At 35.6% G+C, this 16,154-nt stretch overlaps 1 protein-coding gene across 2 annotated transcripts; it reads right to left on the reverse strand.

The window, feature by feature from the left end:
* Nucleotides 1-318: 318 nt before the first annotated feature.
* Nucleotides 319-10,288, reverse strand: LOC140767755 (ubiquitin carboxyl-terminal hydrolase 18-like). 2 transcript variants are annotated; one of them, XM_073107787.1, is made up of 12 exons: nucleotides 9,706-9,762; nucleotides 9,573-9,621; nucleotides 6,468-6,639; nucleotides 6,285-6,373; nucleotides 6,110-6,195; nucleotides 5,841-6,009; nucleotides 5,571-5,694; nucleotides 4,977-5,134; nucleotides 3,644-3,728; nucleotides 3,349-3,561; nucleotides 3,209-3,270; nucleotides 319-2,429 (listed from the first exon to the last, which is right to left on the reverse strand). In XM_073107787.1, the coding sequence occupies exons 3-12, from the start codon at nucleotides 6,579-6,581 to the stop codon at nucleotides 944-946; spliced, it is 2,586 nt and encodes an 861-aa protein (XP_072963888.1). In that variant the 5' UTR covers nucleotides 6,582-6,639; nucleotides 9,573-9,621; nucleotides 9,706-9,762; the 3' UTR covers nucleotides 319-943. The 2 variants fall into 2 exon arrangements, with proteins under 2 accessions (XP_072963888.1, XP_072963887.1); XM_073107786.1 differs by lacking the exon at nucleotides 9,573-9,621 and having other exon boundaries at nucleotides 9,706-10,288.
* Between the last annotated feature and the right edge of the window lie 5,866 nt (nucleotides 10,289-16,154).

The raw sequence follows: 16,154 nt of genomic DNA on the forward strand, positions 1-16,154 counted from the left end.
TTTCATGTCCACTGAAGGAGAAGACCATCTATGGCTATTCATGGATTTATTTTCTACCACAATATTATGAACATTACAGAACTTTAGGTCACATTGCTCTACATATCTACTTCTAAATATGGAGTTCAATCAAAGAAATTTCGCTATATGGCAACAAAAGATCATAATGCACGAGTGAGAATCACACCAATTCCATCCTCTACTATATGGGCACCTGAAGCAACAGACTTTTGGATAGTAGACTCCTACATCCTATGGTGAAAATATACAAGCCATATCACATGTTAATATGACCTTGAGATCAAAGATTCAAAGAACTTAAAATTGAAACATGTCAGTTACGCTGTATTTTCCCGTTGCGTTAGCATTTCATGACACCACAGCCTCATTTCGTTGGAAGGAAAAAGAGTACAAGAAAGGCATTACAAAACAATGGGATTAACATCTGGTGAAATGTTTCTGTGATCAATAACCTATCAAATATTACCCTGCTGTCTGCAAGTTGGATTATCAACAAGCTAACCAGCAAGAAAAAGAACAGAGAAAAAGATCCCTACTGAGGAGGTTCTTTTAGTTATGAACAATAGGAATGGAACAAAGGTTATACAATAGAGTATACCCGATGCAATAGCATGGCACCAGGGGGGCATCTGAGGTTCTGCAAATTGTGTGGAAGCCCAGAGACCCTCCTCCACTCGTTGAACTGGTGGTTCCATGCAAGCAAAAATGATGTCATACCAAATAAGAGGGAAAGGATGCTGCCTTCATCTTGTAGCGTACATGTTGAATAATGAATGGTTAACACCTCAATCATATGATTTTTAGTTCCATGCGTAGCAGGACTTCAGCCTGTTCACATTCCAATCATGGTCTGCGTGCACTTTGTCATTGTAAATGGAAGACAAACTTGTTAACCTTTGATAAAGTTTGATGGACTTCAATTTCAGTCATGATCAGCGAATGAGGAACTAATGGATCTATGCCGTAGCCCGCTGTGCTCAATAGGAGAACAAGAGACTGACTTCAGGTGATCATCTTTTCCAGAACTGCTGCTGTTCTCAAAGACCATCATTACAGGATCATCTTTTGCATGATAACCATTGCCTCTTCCATTGTCCGAAATGAACTCCTTATAATTGGTATCAGTAGACCTGCAGTTTAAGTGTGGTGTTTCCAGTCTCCAATCTTCAACTAATTTAGGATAATCAGGTGTCTTCTTTGCAGATTCATTGCCATTTGGTTTGCAATTATGCACTCTGCTCCTACTCTTGTCCTTGTGTAATGATTCTCCATAGGACTTTGTCAAGAAACCACGAGAGATGAATGACAGATCTCCCTGAAGAATTTCGCGGCCATTTTCACCATTTTCAGAGGATGGACCCAAAATAGTGGTGTCGTGGCAGTTCCCAGAGGATGAAGTACCAACAGCAGAGGTTGAAAGCATAGTAGCATTTTTGCTCCTAGAAGCAAAGGACGAAGAGCTGCTAGCAGAATCATTACAAATTTCTTGCTCCATCACACTACTGTAAGAATGCCCATTGCAGAGACCATTTGCCTTAGGTGAAAGAGCACCTTGATAACTCCTAAACTGAGTTCTTTCACCATTTAAAGACTTCATTTTAGATGGCTTATCAAGGAAACCACGAGGCAAAAATTCAGTTGATTTTCCTGCTAAACCATTCTTTATGCCTAATGATGGTCCCTTACTTCCTATATTTTCAAGAGAGCCAGGTACTGGCATGTTCACTTCATTGGCAGAGTATGATGGGCAGCATGCACTTACTGACTGCTCTAACTCAGGTTGTAGATCATCTGAAGGTCTAAGCACTAGATATGAGGTTGCTGGAGGAGCAACTAAAGATGACTGAACAATTTGCTGACCAATGACTGACTGATCCCGCCTATGTTGTGGCAAATTCGGTGCCTCTGTTAACCTACTTGATTGCTTACCTACTTCTACATAGCCATTTGAATCAGAGCTAACAGAAGGTTCTTGGCATTGCATTGTACTGGTGCTGACTGAGGATAATTCTTCTGGAAGAGAACTCCAATGCATAGAATTTGCAATAGCATCCCCTTCTTCTTCATGGTCCTTTGGCCTTGAAACTAAGGGATCATCTACATTATCATTTTCCAAATCTTTAGGCATCGTTAATGGCTCTACCTTTATAGGCATATCTAAATCCATTTCGTTCGTCTCTTTGACCTTGATGACATCACCATTGATTAGTGACTTTCTCTCAGGTCCAGTATCCATCAGCATGGGGTCTTCAACAAAATTTGACTGTCTCTCGATATTCAAAGGAAGAGAGGAATCTTTCATGGGGCTTGTTACCCTGGGAGTGCTTGATGATAGAACCACATCATCTGACTTTTGCTTCTTCAGAGGTTCACTTGGCATGATAAGAGGCCTTTCACGAGCAGTTTTCCTGTATGTAACAACTCATATTAGACCCCTGCTTAACATTTTTATATACCCGTCATATCCACAAGACATTTGACAGAAAAGTTTGCATATAGAGAACATGACATTGAGAGAATAAAACAAATACCACATAATGACTGGTGCTTTAGATGCAATAGATACAATGATTTATTTGAAAAGCTATTTCCTCATCTGACACTTGCTTTCTTAATATTTTGTGTATAATCACAATCGAGATTGACAATTGCTAGTCTTTTCTTTTATGTAATATCTTTCAACTTAAACCTGAAAGTGATGCTCGTCTGAAAATGGTTAGAGGGTGTATATGTTGACTGAACCTGAGTGTTCCTGACTGAGTTTGACTTTTAACTTTTAACTAGGACAGCATAAAGTTATTTTCATCTAAAAACACGACCTCAAGGAACTGACAAATTCTCAATAGTTTACCTATCCCAAATAACGTTGGTTTTACCTAATCCTAAGCATATCTAGCCCATACCAACTTACTATTGATACTGGGATAATATAGTCACCTTCTTTCTTTTAGAAGATGAAAACCATTTAACATGTATTCTTATTTTATGTATACTCTTAGGATTCTTTTCCTTACAACTTCTTCCAGGAATATAGACATAGGGAAACAACATGTGCCTTGTTATGAGTATACATATACATATTTACATACATGTATACAAAGGAGTAGGAATGAGAGAGAGAGAGAGAGAGAGACAGAGAATTCAGAAATGTCCTCTCTAGATGACAAACAATAAAATATAAGATTACCTGCTATACAAGAGCATATAAGCACCTTGAGCAAGTACTTCCTCCACTTCGACTAACATGACCTGTAATTTTGTGAGAGGGCCGTGAATTAACAAATGCATTGTATCCTACACATCATGGATAAACTGGCACTTAATTACCTTACAGTCATCAATCCTGTACCAGCGTCCATGATAATCTTTTGTATAACAAATATAGTGGCCAAAAAATGAAGCATTAAGCATGTCCACATGAACAACAACAGCATACAGTGTATACAAGTCATTGCCATCTCCATTGCCACTCATATATGGAGTAAGATCCAAGTTCTCAGGAAAAGTTACTCTCTTATTTAATTTCCCGAACCTACCACTCTGCAAAAAGAAGCAATTAAATACAATTAAGCAATAGATTCCTACAAAGTAATAAATTGAGGACATATCAGCATGTTCTAACCTGGAATCTCTTAAGGGCAATTGTGAGTAAATTGGGAGCCTGATGAACTGTAAGGCGTTTCAATGCTTTGACATAGTCATTACATCTGAAAAAAAGCCATGGAGAAAATTCAATCTTTAACTCAGAAGAAGAAAAACTGATGTTGCATACCTAAATGATTACTGAAATAAAGTCATCTACGGACATCATCATTATGATAATAAAAGCAAGTATACGTTATCAAAATTCAGAAATCATATAAACAACCGCTAAAATGAAGGATAGGACAGTAGAAATTGCAGAAGTCATAGAGCAAATGCATAGGCATCTAGATAACTGATATAGAAGCAGATATCATAGAGCAAATGCATAGGCATCTAGATAACTGATATAGAAACTGATAAGTACCCAAGGGCCAACTAGTCTTGAAAATTGAAAGTAAATTACATACAATTCTATTACAGCATTCTCAAAAGCACATCCAACTATTCATCGCACATTTGTAAAACACAAATCAAACTAATGTTTAGACCTATTTTCTCGTTTCTGTTTGATAAGATATGCAACAGTAAAGAAATCTTTGGCCCATCCATAAAATCCGTGCGAGATAATGTGAAGGAAAGGCAATACAGTCTGCCTATGGAAGGAAGAAGTTGGTTGGGAGATGATTTTGGCAACAATATAATGGTGGAATCAGTTTGGCAACCACAATTATGGTGCGGTAAAATTGTCGACACAACCACCAAGTAACATAAATAAATCACAGAGATGTTGTACCTGGCTGTTCAATACCTATAGTAGCAAATGTAGATAGAATGTCAGTATGAACAATAAAGATCCATGAAAATCACATGTCAAATTCAGTTGAGCAAGAAGATAATGAAAATGACCTCTTCTAAATGAAAGAAGACAAGGAAGTTGTTTTTAAAAACTCCAACAGCAAGTTGTGTTCATGTATTTGCATGTGTTTAAAAAATCTGGTTGTTCCATCAGCAATATGAAGATTATGTGCATAGTATCAGATAGCACCATCTTTTGACAGCAATTATGCATGAATCTACATTCTCAAAGGACCTACAATAAATAGCAGAATAGATAGTGGTGTAACTTCATGGAATAAGATCATTATGGCCATAATTTACAAATGCACACTCAATCTACATCAGGCATGTTCTCTAGATATGTCAAAAAAATTGGTAGAATTGGTATTAGATTACTGCTGTAATATACGAGAAAGCACATAATCTCATACATTAAAGTTAACTTCAACACATAAAATAGTAGAAAATAATATAACAGTTCTACCTGAAATTGTACACAAATAAACTCACAATATAATATGAAGCATGCTTACCCATCACATTTATACTTGTTCTCCCCATCAAGCCACTCTCCAGCAGTAAATTGATCTAAGCACTCTTCTAGAGATTCAGCATTCCCTTGAATTTCAACCGTCAAGTCCATCATATTCTCATAACGGTTTGAGATCATTTTGCATTTTGTACATTTCACCTAGATTTAGATAAAGTGAGCACAATGTTATGTTGCAATAGATAAAAATCAACATATTGCTAGAGGTAATATAAAAGGACCCAAACTCCCAGTAATAAATTTTCACGTGTGTCAGAAAGATAATTCATCATATTATCCCAGACTAACCCCTCAAGGAAAAACAAAAGGAAACTGATGGAAACGGCGTATCAAAATAAAAGTGGTGGCTGACCAGAAGGACATAAATGAGCATCACGGAACTATCATGAACTAAAAGAAGTAGCATTGTTTCAGCAAGTCTGTAGTTTAATGTCCATCATTCAAGTGACACAACTCGCTATAAATGAGGCCTTGTTTATAAGAGATAGATAGACAAAAGTATTCTCATTATCACAAGATGATATGATTGCCAATTAAATGATTTGGTGTCTCATATCCCAAGGACAGCTTTACTAACCTGAGATTGGAGATGACCGCCAAATATATGCTGAATAAGAGTCGTCTCTTGGGTGCTAGGATCCAATGATTTTTCACCCCCAAATTCATCAAGGCAAGCTGATTGCATTTTTTCAATTGCAAACCTACGTAGGTATTCACTTCAGTTAATTATAGCTTCATAATAAAATCAAGGCATCAGCTGCATTAAACGATCAAAGATGCTGCCAGTGCAAAGAAATTAAAATTTGAACTATCTGTAAATTTTCAATCAAATAAGCAAATGAAGCACCTCATAAATTCATGAGCATCCTCCTGTCTACCATAGCCAAGGTTGCCACCAATATTAGGTAACCGAGAAAGAATATTAATTGGTGAAAAAGGATGCAAACTTTTGCTAGCTCTTTGAACATGAACTTGAAGCTCACACAAAAAGCACCAATCTTCTTGCTTCCTGACACCTACAGAAAGAAGTCAAGAACAATCTTGGTGAAATATAAGGAAAAGGTTTCAACCAATTATAAGAGAATATCCTATAAAAATTGTAACTCAGCCACCCACATCCTCTGTTATGGTCCTTTTCCAATAAATAGGCAACAAGTGGTCTGGTGCATGCCAGACATTGCAGAACCACATTAGCAAAGCAACTGCAGAGAAGTTGAGCATTAGTTTAGCAGATGCTCAAGATAAATTATAAGTTAATGAAAGGGGGAAAGATCTATAAACATTTATGCACCTGTTACCGCAATTCAGAAGCCCACAAGGTGGAAATCCTGGATTGTCCCAGTTGAATAGCTTTAAGAATTCGTCATAAGAAAAGAGCACCTAAGTACAGATAAAAATTTTAGTGATTTTATGGTGATGCAGTCCATGCCAAATATAGCAGATGTAGTTACCAAGAAAAGAGTATGCCAGTCACCTTATTCCCTCTTTTATTAGCAGGCACCAATGAAATTGGACCAAATCCAGATGGTTTTTCATTGTGTGTGCTATTTCCAAGCGAAATAAATTCTGCCTTTTCTGACAACCTCATTTGCTTGCATTTTAACCTGTGATCAGCTTCCCAATGCTTTGACTGGCATGCTCGTGAACTGAATATAAGTTATCAAAGTGAGTAGGTTTCTTAAGTTATGAAATTAATTAATACACATAAGCACACTCGATTAAATATATCAATGCATTGAAAGATGATAATATTAGACTATTAGTCGTAAAAAAGATTTTTGAGTTTCTGTAAATGAAGTACTGCTATATTTGAAGAGTATATAATCAGAAGAGAATGAAAGATGAAGTATCACATTGTTCAGGACTAGTGAGATTTAGATTTTCTTTTATCTTTTTAATTTTCGGATGTTTCTTTTCATTACAAATTAGATTTGCTTTTACAGTATGTGAGTAGTGTTCCTAATATAAAATAGGGATAATTTGATGTTTGCTTTCTAACCTAGAAAAGGGAAAAAGATAATCCTGAAGCAAACATAGGCTAAGAGATTTGATTGTTAGTTTGTTTTCAGATAAGTTATTTCAAGTATTGGTTGATCTTAAGTTAAAAAATTCTGAAATTTAGTTAGAGATTAAATTAGAAAAGATTATGAAAATTCTAAGTTGTGATTTGATGTAATCTTCTCATCTCTTTATGTAGAGGTGACGGGCATTCCAAAAATGAGAAGAAATTTTTTTTAAAAAATTGTCCTTACGGAGGATTCCACGTTATCATTTCCCCCCTCCTCTCTTTTATGGTGGATTTCACATTTTCTTTGTCCCCCACAATTTAGATGAGCTTTCTTCTTCTCCCACAAGTCAGGTGGGTTAATCTTCTTTCTCCCACAAACTAGATGGGTTAATTTTCCTACCCCCACAATTTGGTGGGTTAATCTTTTTTTTCTCCCACAGATTGATGGGTTATGTCTTATATTTCCTATCTATCTAGTTATGCTAGTATGAAAAAGGTATTGGGAAGCTAAAATAGAGATTTAGAGAGGCCTTATCTCTACTCCTTGAGGAAGGATCTTTGTGCTCCTAATGTGTTTCCATTTCGACATATTTTCTCATCTGTAGGCCACATCAATTTGGTGTCAAAGTCAGGTTATGATTCATGGAATTAAATCGTGAAGAAAAGTTAGTTTACAGATACAAAGACCTGAGTGCATATTGATTGAATTATCTTACAAAGGGAATTTTGAAGAAGCTGACTACAGAGATAATCTCAAGACAAGATTTGGCCAGAGGAAGCTAAAGATGAGAATTAGAATTTTCTTTTTTTTTATTCTTTTCGGATGTATATTTTCTTTTGTTGGAATTTAATTTGTTTTTATAGTTTCCAAATTGGTTAGAACTCCAAAAATCTAGGAGATTGCTTGTTAGATTGTTTTGCAAAAAGTTTTGTTAAAATTCAGTTGATCTTTAAGCTAAGAGTCCTACTTTGATAATAGATTAGATTAGATAAGACTATGATAAGTTTAAATTATGATTTAATGTAATCTCCCCAACTCTTTATATGGGGCTTCTAAAATGAGAAAAATATTGTTCTTGGGGAATGTGGAGGATTATTACAAATCAAAATTCTTTCTCCAGGGTTAATCTTCTTTTCCTTACAAGTCAAGAGGATTAATCCTATTTTCCCTACAAGTCGGATGGGTTAATCTTCTTTCCTATCTATCTAGCTATGCTAGTATGAAAATGGCACTTACAGGCAGAAAAAGAGATTAACACATACCCTATGTTTTCTCCTTAAAGATGAATCCACGTACCTCATATTTTTTCGCATCGGCATGTTTTTTTTCTTCTCATTCCTAGGCCATATTAGTTTGGTATTAGGGCCACATCAATGATCTATGATACAATATGTAGGACCCCTGAAGGATAATTAAGTCATGTTTAGAATAGCCATATCTGCATCCAAGTTGTGATTCATTCATTTTGCACATATAGTACAGTGCAGAGACCTCATTTTCCCTATACAAAGACAAACCAACCAAGTTCAACAATCATTATGTTCTTCCTCATCATTTTGTTCTTCAGTTACTACTACCCTAAGGGCACCTCTAGTTTAAACTGGTTCACTCATTACCAAAGCCTTAGTCCCAACTCCTTAGGTCCCCTTTATTAATAATTTTCCTTTGTTAATCTTGACTTAGTTCAGAGGCATGTGGCAAACCAAGTGATAATGCACCTTTCCTATTTATGCTGTATTCTGAATTTTGTGAAAATGGAAAGGCATTTGATATTGGTAACAAATAGAATGGTTAAGAAATCATGCTGTATTCTGAAATTTGTGAAAATAGAAGGGAATTTGATATTGGCAACAACTTCTCTATGTCCAGAAAGCACAAGACATTATACGTTTTTTTTTTAAAAAAAGTATCTGCAAAGACATCAGAAAAAAAATGATGCAGTGAGCCAGCAAAATAAGATCTCTATGATCAATATGGATGGCAAAATATGAGAATATGGTGGCATTGAGGCAATAAGGATAGCAAACATGTAGTAGGTTGAAGGTGGCTAAAGGGTTTGCTACATGAAAGAGGAGGTCAACAAGAAAGGGACTTAAATAGGATGAACAAAATCATAGGTTCAAAATCGGGAGAAAGGAGATGGAAAGAAAAGGGAGGGAGAGCAGCAAATTCAATAATGGTTTTGTACTTCTAATTGAATTTATGAGTTAAACTATTCAAGAAATAAAACGGAGTCCATTTAGAATTTCTGTGAAAGGAAACAATTCGCTAGGGCCGAAAACAAAAATCAAATCACTGCCTTTCATCAGCCTCTGATATCAGAAAATTCACCAACCACTGTTGGATTAGAAACCACCGAACCCTAACAAATGAAAATACGAAAAAAAAAAACCTCAAAATCTTACTTAATCTATATCTCCTCATCACCATTTTCCGTGCAACTAATGCAGAACATCAAACCACAAAACGAATTTTAGTCCACATGATATATTTGTATTCCAAAAGGAAAGAAAAAATAATTCAATTTAGTATGAAAATAACTTGCAAGATCAAAACTTTGTGCCAATTACCTACAATTTAATTCAATTTGAACTTCTTCCGTTGTGCTATCATCAAAACCTAACGACGCTGTATCGTGACCACGAGAAACCAAGAGAAAGATCGGTTCTTTAACAAAAAAAAGTAATAGGCCAAAGAACCTACCAGTACCGCACCCTCTTGCACCCGGAGCACTTCTTAGTCCCCGAATGCCCACACGAGGCGCAGACCCCGGCGGAGCCGTCGTCGCCGCCGATCGACATGGGCCTCCGGAACTCCTCGTACCCCGCGCCGGCTCCGGCAGCGGCCTCAAAGCTTGTGTCGACGTCGAAGTACCTAGACGCGGCCCTCTTCACCACGAGCAGCGCCGCGGAGAGGAGCAGTAGCGCGACGACCACGAGCTGCAGCAGCGCCGAGAGATCCAGGGCGTCGATGGCGGCGCCGAGCATCTAACGAAACCCCTCTAGGGCTAGGGTTTTCGATGTCTCATGTGATCGCGAATCCGGAAAAACCTAACGAAGGATCGAGATCATATGATTATATCCGAGTTCTTTCCTCCTCTCTCTCTCTCTCTCGTTCGCCAATCTCTCTCTCTCGCTCTCGCTCGCTCTTTCTCGATAAATAAAAGTAATGGGGTTTGGAGGAGGTGGAGCGAATTGAAAATTTTGGGGGCGATTTCGCTTTCGTTTTCGCTTCCGTTTCGGGAAGCAAAACCGAGGTCGAAGGCCTCGTCAACGCTCAACGGAGATTTCGGACGCCACTTTTCTGATGGGTGATACACTGATGCGGTGACTTTTACATCTTACCCCCTGACATTTTTATAATTAAGCCCTTCTAAACTTCTTTTTCTTTTCCATGGTGTTTGCAACTTTGCATTGTAATCTTGGATTTGGTTGATAATTTCGGTTTAATATGTTTATTCCCTAAAAAGTAGAGTTTAATAAAGTATCTCACTTTATTAGTAAGTAATAAAGTAAAATTAAATAAATAAAGTGAAACTATTTTTGATAGGTAAAGAACTTTTTTTTCTCCCACACTTTCTAGCAACTAATTAATTAATATGTTTAATTAATGAGAAATTGAGGGAAAATTAATGCAAGCTAGTTAGTAACTATAATTTGTGAGTATTTAGTAAAAATTAGTAATTTATTTCAATTAACGATGGCATATAGAATGAGATGTGAAACTAGAGAAGTCTTATAGACAATTATCACTTTTTTATCAATCGAGCACGTTATAAGGATAAGGCTGTTATGGTAAAAATAATTACTATAAGATTCGATGTGTTAAAATATAAATAAATTTTTTTTTAGAAAATGAGATGTATTTAGGTAAAGGTGACTCTCCCTGGAATGATTTAGAGAGAAGTCACAATAAAACTTCTCGCAACTAACCTACCTCAGTTTGCTACCTAGTCAGCAACCCGATTGCCTCTCTAAATACATATTGCATTAGAAAACATTGAAATCTATTCGAAATTGCGAAGCTCATCATATTTTTGACCCTCCATAGACTATGGGCATTGTCTCATCTTTGAGTATTCTAATTACATCGAGGGAAATCGAGGGAATCAATATTTTAGAATCAACTTGTACTCCATTGTGCCTAATTTGTAGTCCCATCTGAATGGCCTGAAATTTTTGTGGCAATGATCTTGTACTAGTTCCTTATCATTGCTCTAGCATCACCTTGGCAAGCACCATCCATGTATGCTCTATCTGTGTGCAATTTCACCCACTCATATTCTTGCGATAGCCACCGAGCAATCTTCTTGCCAGGTGACTGCTATAATAGAGTTTTGTTGTATTCCACTGCCATCAAAGTTGCTCTACAGGCCGCCACCTTCTTGCTTTCTACTTTACCACCAAACACCATCCGATTCCTGCTTCTATATCTGTTAGAGTGTGGATGCTATCGACCCTATCAACCCTTGTAATTCAAGATTTCTACTGCGCATCCAATATGTTTTACCCATATTGAATCTATCTAAAAGCATTGTTGTAAAGTGTAATCTTTAAAAAAAGAAAATTAAAGTAGTACATGAAATAAAGGTATAGCTAGACCAACAGTGAGCTGCCAAATAGCCCAAATGTAAAGAAACCCTGCCTAGGATGAGATGCTCAAATAGTGAACTACTAATACCATGGCATGCTTCTTAAAAGAAAAGCCATATTGATGTGGATATTGTTAACTCTTAACTCTTATCAGCATCTTTATTAATGGGAGCATCTTTATTAATGGGATGCCCTAGAGGAAGTTGCTTGTCAGCTAAGTCTTGCTGCCTGTTTCTTTTCTTGAGTTCATACTGAACCATATCACCCACAAGTTAAGATCTCTCATAAAGTCAGCATGTTTGATTGACTTGTCTTGATGTACAACTTTGATGGATGGTTTTAAGATGTTGATAGCTTAGTGAGAGGGATTCTCCTCATTTAATTAAAAAGAAAATTAGAAAATTTATCTTTCTTATAAAGATGGGCCTCTTGTTTAGTCTATAAATAGTAAAATTATTTATTATTAAGATATTATCTTTGAGATTAATGTTTATGTGATTGCTTAATAGCTACATCTAGCTACTCCCATAGTTACATCAACTTGTATTTAATATGTGTTTAAGTCAAAGAAAGTTAAGTTAGTTGATGAACATCTAAATCAATTGTGATTTAGTGATCAAAATCATGCAATTAGCCCCTTCCATCCATTTCATATGGTTGAGATATTTCTCCAATTTGAAGCTGATTTATAGCCTTTAATCTACCATTTTTAGGGCAAGGATCAACATGATAATTTAATTCTCTTTTGATAGCTTACAATAGTACTTGGACTACATTTTTTTCCCCTTTATTTTTTGAGTTAAATATTTTAGCTTGTGAATTTTAATTTTTACCATTATATGTTTCTCCTACTAAAATTTTATTTTATTATTAGTAAACCCCACAAATTCTCTTTTTTTAATTACATATTTATTTAATTAAAATAGAGTTATTAATAATATTTGTATTTATAGTTGAGTCAAAATGTAAAAAGATATTATGATAGTGAATAATATGAAGAGGAATAAAGTGATTTAGTTGGAAGTTATTGGGTGAGATTAGAGTTGTCAAGATAATTGAGCTGATGGACCTCGGCTTGTTGAAGTTTGATCAAACTTCAAATCAATTAATTTAAGGTTGATATAAGTTTGAAATTAATTTCGAGCCTAGTTTAATAATAACCTCCTTAATTGATTAAAAATAAATAAAAATATAATATTTAAATTATATAAAATATTTGGTTTCCGAAGAGCCGCGGGGATGACGTGCATAATCTACTCCAACATCCGCGCCTTCACGCCCCCGGTTCGGCCTCAGGCCGCCTCCCGCGAGAAGGTTCACTTTGCCGGCTCCAAGTGGGCCGGCGGGAAACCTGAGAAACCCAGTAATGATCTCTCTCTCTCGGTATCGATTTCTTTTCTGTTACTTTAGATTGATAGATTTTGGCCATGGATATTGATCGATGTATTATATAGAGAATGGAACTGGGTCTTTGAATTTACGCTTCTAAAGGTAGGATTTTTAGGTCATATGATGTTATTTCCTTTTTCCCTAGAGTTTTAGGTACATTTATTGTTTGAAATTTGTGGATGCATCAGCTTGAATGAGATTATCAAGTTGTTAAGGAATAACAGAATGGATGAAGTGGGAAAAAGCTCCGATGCTGTATTTCAGTATTTGGCGTGGGGTACATTGTGTTTGCGAAATTCGAAGAAGTCTTGCTTCTGATTCTAAGGTTTTTTAGATTTTGTTTGTGGGATGCCGAATCAAAGTCTTGGAAAAGTTGGTAATAGGTCACAAATGATGGTAAGAGAGGTGTAGAAGTAGCTGAATAGTGCATTTTGTAAACATTGAAGCATAATGTGTTGGAATTTGTCGCGAATAAAGAGATGCAAGGGCATAGTTATCTTGATTCACAATTACTGGAATCAGTCACATAGATCCTTTTTTCTCCCTTACTTGGGTGTGTTTATGACTTGTGAGCATTCACATCCATAGTTTTCTTGAGACAAGTTTTGCTCAGTTGGCAAATTTATTTGATTTACCATCGTTTTTTCTTTCTCGGGGATGGGAGCGACCGTAACATAAGAATGCATAAGTAGAGAAATGCTTTTATTGGACCCGATTTTATTGAAATGCACTTACAGTTTCATGTAATAAAACTTATATATATTTTTTTTGGAAAGAACTTGATATTTTCGAATTTTGTAGATGACATTATCACATTAAATGGTACTCCATATATTGAACAAGTGAGTCTGATTCATGCATCTATTTATCCTGCACTATACTATATATATATTTTCCTCCAGTTTTAATTGTGTTCCTCTTCCACTTCCCAGTTTCTTATTTAAACTAGTTGACAATGATATATCATTTCTATTGCTAGTTTTGTTCAAATATATTTAAAGAGAAAAAGGAGGAAATTAGTGTTATTTAAACAGTCTACTAGATTTACCTTTCATTTCACCTCTGATTATAAATGTTAAGTTAGGCATCCATTGTTCTGTTGCCAATGTCAATCATGTAGAGTCATCTATCATTGCTTTCCAGCATTTTTCTAAACTAAACAAACCTTTCTAGAGATATTCTCTTGAAGATGATGGGCATATCTAACTTGTGTCACCATTTTTCTGCGTGAGGAAAGTGTGGGCCAAATTTGATACTTTTTTCTTGAGTACTTAGAGCTTAAATGCGAATTGTTTAAGAACTTCAAGACGTTATGTTTTCTAATCCACTAATTTTTGACCTAGACTAATCCATCATGTTCCACCAGTATTTATGAAGATGTATTGGCCTCTATTTTGCAATCAAACTATATCAAAGCATTAAGCAATTGCCCATTATTTAGATATTTCTAACTCTAACCAATTCTGTTTACATGCTATTATAGATTGTTAATATGTTCCGAGACTTTAGAATATTTATTTATTACTAAATTGATCACAGTTCGATTTACAATTTGTACACACATGTATGGGATAAGTCCTGACTGTTTAGTTAAACTAGAGATTCTCTAGAATTAGAGTCTGTCCCTGATTATCAAATCAGCGACAAACTAATTCAATGTGAAGTTAAAACACTTTTGCTGCTACTTGTTAAGTTAGGCATTCTCATATTCAAATTCTACAACAATTTTTAAGAGTAGCCAGCCCTTTTCTCTAAGATATCCCTGTGCATCGTACCAGCATAAGACGGTGACTTAGCATCTAAGAAGTAAGAAGTATACTTAGATCTTTCCTATAATCTTCATAGGCCGTGAACAATTTTTCTTAAATAACTTGAGTCTCTTTGGGGATCTTCCTGTTGTGATCCACCAGGAAAACCTACGAATAATATAGGGATGCTCGTTGGTGTTGGTCTACCATGAAGGAATTGTTAAATTTAGCTACTTGGATAAATCCTGCTGAGACTAGATACAATAATAGTGAAGCTTATTCATTTTTGCACAATTGAAGGAACACAATTTGAGAAGAGCTTTTTAGTACATTAACCTAGACTCTTGTACACAAAAGTCTTGTATATCCAACAGTTAGTGGCCAAATACCAAGGGCAACATATTGCCGAAAGCCTCAAATAGAAGTTAATTTATGAATGTCACCATGTGATAGTTTAGCAATAATTTGAGGTGCCACTGCAGAGTATCATTCTTATTTTACATGACAAACTAATTTGTGGCGTGATTACTCAATGAAGGCCTTCTATTTTATTGCTTCTTAGGAAGAAATTAACTTGGCTGTTAATATAAATTTTTTGTAAGTCCCATATGGATAAAATTTATATCTCTATCTCATTTTTGTTTCTTTCATCTCCTTATAATGTATCATAATGCTCACTACTTTATTTTCTTGTTAGACATCCGATCAGATACGCTTGAAGATTGAGACCGGTAGACTGGTTGCATACTCCTGAAGATTGCTACTGGGCACAAGTAGCTCCATCTTCTCATTCTTTAAGCTGCGCTTGGATGTGGCATAAATCCTAAATTAGTTTAGTTATGCTAATTTCTTAAACTTAAAGAAGCTAGCTTAAATCAGTTTAGGGCTAATATGTCGTTTGTATGTAAATTAATATAGTGGTGTAATAATTACACTTGATATGATATAGAAATGTAATATATTTAGAAAATATTTTGGCAAATAACCAACATACTTTGTACAGTGGACGAATGAAGATATGACAGGGGGAGAAATTTTTAAATGATTTATGTTCAGGGGCAAAATGGTAATTATAATTTATTGGTATATATAATATATCGGTGTAAGAGGAGAGGAGCGAGAAGTAAGTATTACTAAACTAGTTTTGAGATAAATTGATATTTGGATACTTAACTAGTATAGCGCTTACTATACTAGAATAAAGTTAATACTTATTCTCGATCCAAACAGGATTACCTTGATTAGATTTCCGAAAACCACCACAATCTTGGTGTAATCTAAAATGATCATATAATATATGGTATTAAATGAAGTAAAATAATCCACCCTTGGAGAATTGGCACCCATGCAAATCCCTTACCATAAGATCCTCCTCCCATTAAATGGGAACATAAATTATTATCATCATATTCCAATACTAACT

The sequence above is a fragment of the Typha angustifolia genome, chromosome 9 (genome assembly GCF_048772165.1).
Source record: "Typha angustifolia cultivar Huaian chromosome 9, ASM4877216v1, whole genome shotgun sequence".
Classification (NCBI taxonomy): Eukaryota; Viridiplantae; Streptophyta; class Magnoliopsida; order Poales; family Typhaceae; genus Typha; species Typha angustifolia.

Excerpts from the sequence above, each read along its gene's own strand:
- LOC140767755 (XM_073107786.1), bottom strand. The coding sequence starts at position 9,989 with ATGCTCGGCGCCGCCATCGACGCCCTGGATCTCTCGGCGCTGCTGCAG. Across the intron at positions 6,010-6,109 it reads AAAGGACCATAACAGAGGAT|GTGTCAGGAAGCAAGAAGAT; the intron begins GTGGGTGGCTGA and ends TTCTTTCTGTAG. Across the intron at positions 5,135-5,570 it reads GCGGTCATCTCCAATCTCAG|GTGAAATGTACAAAATGCAA; the intron begins GTTAGTAAAGCT and ends ATCTAAATCTAG.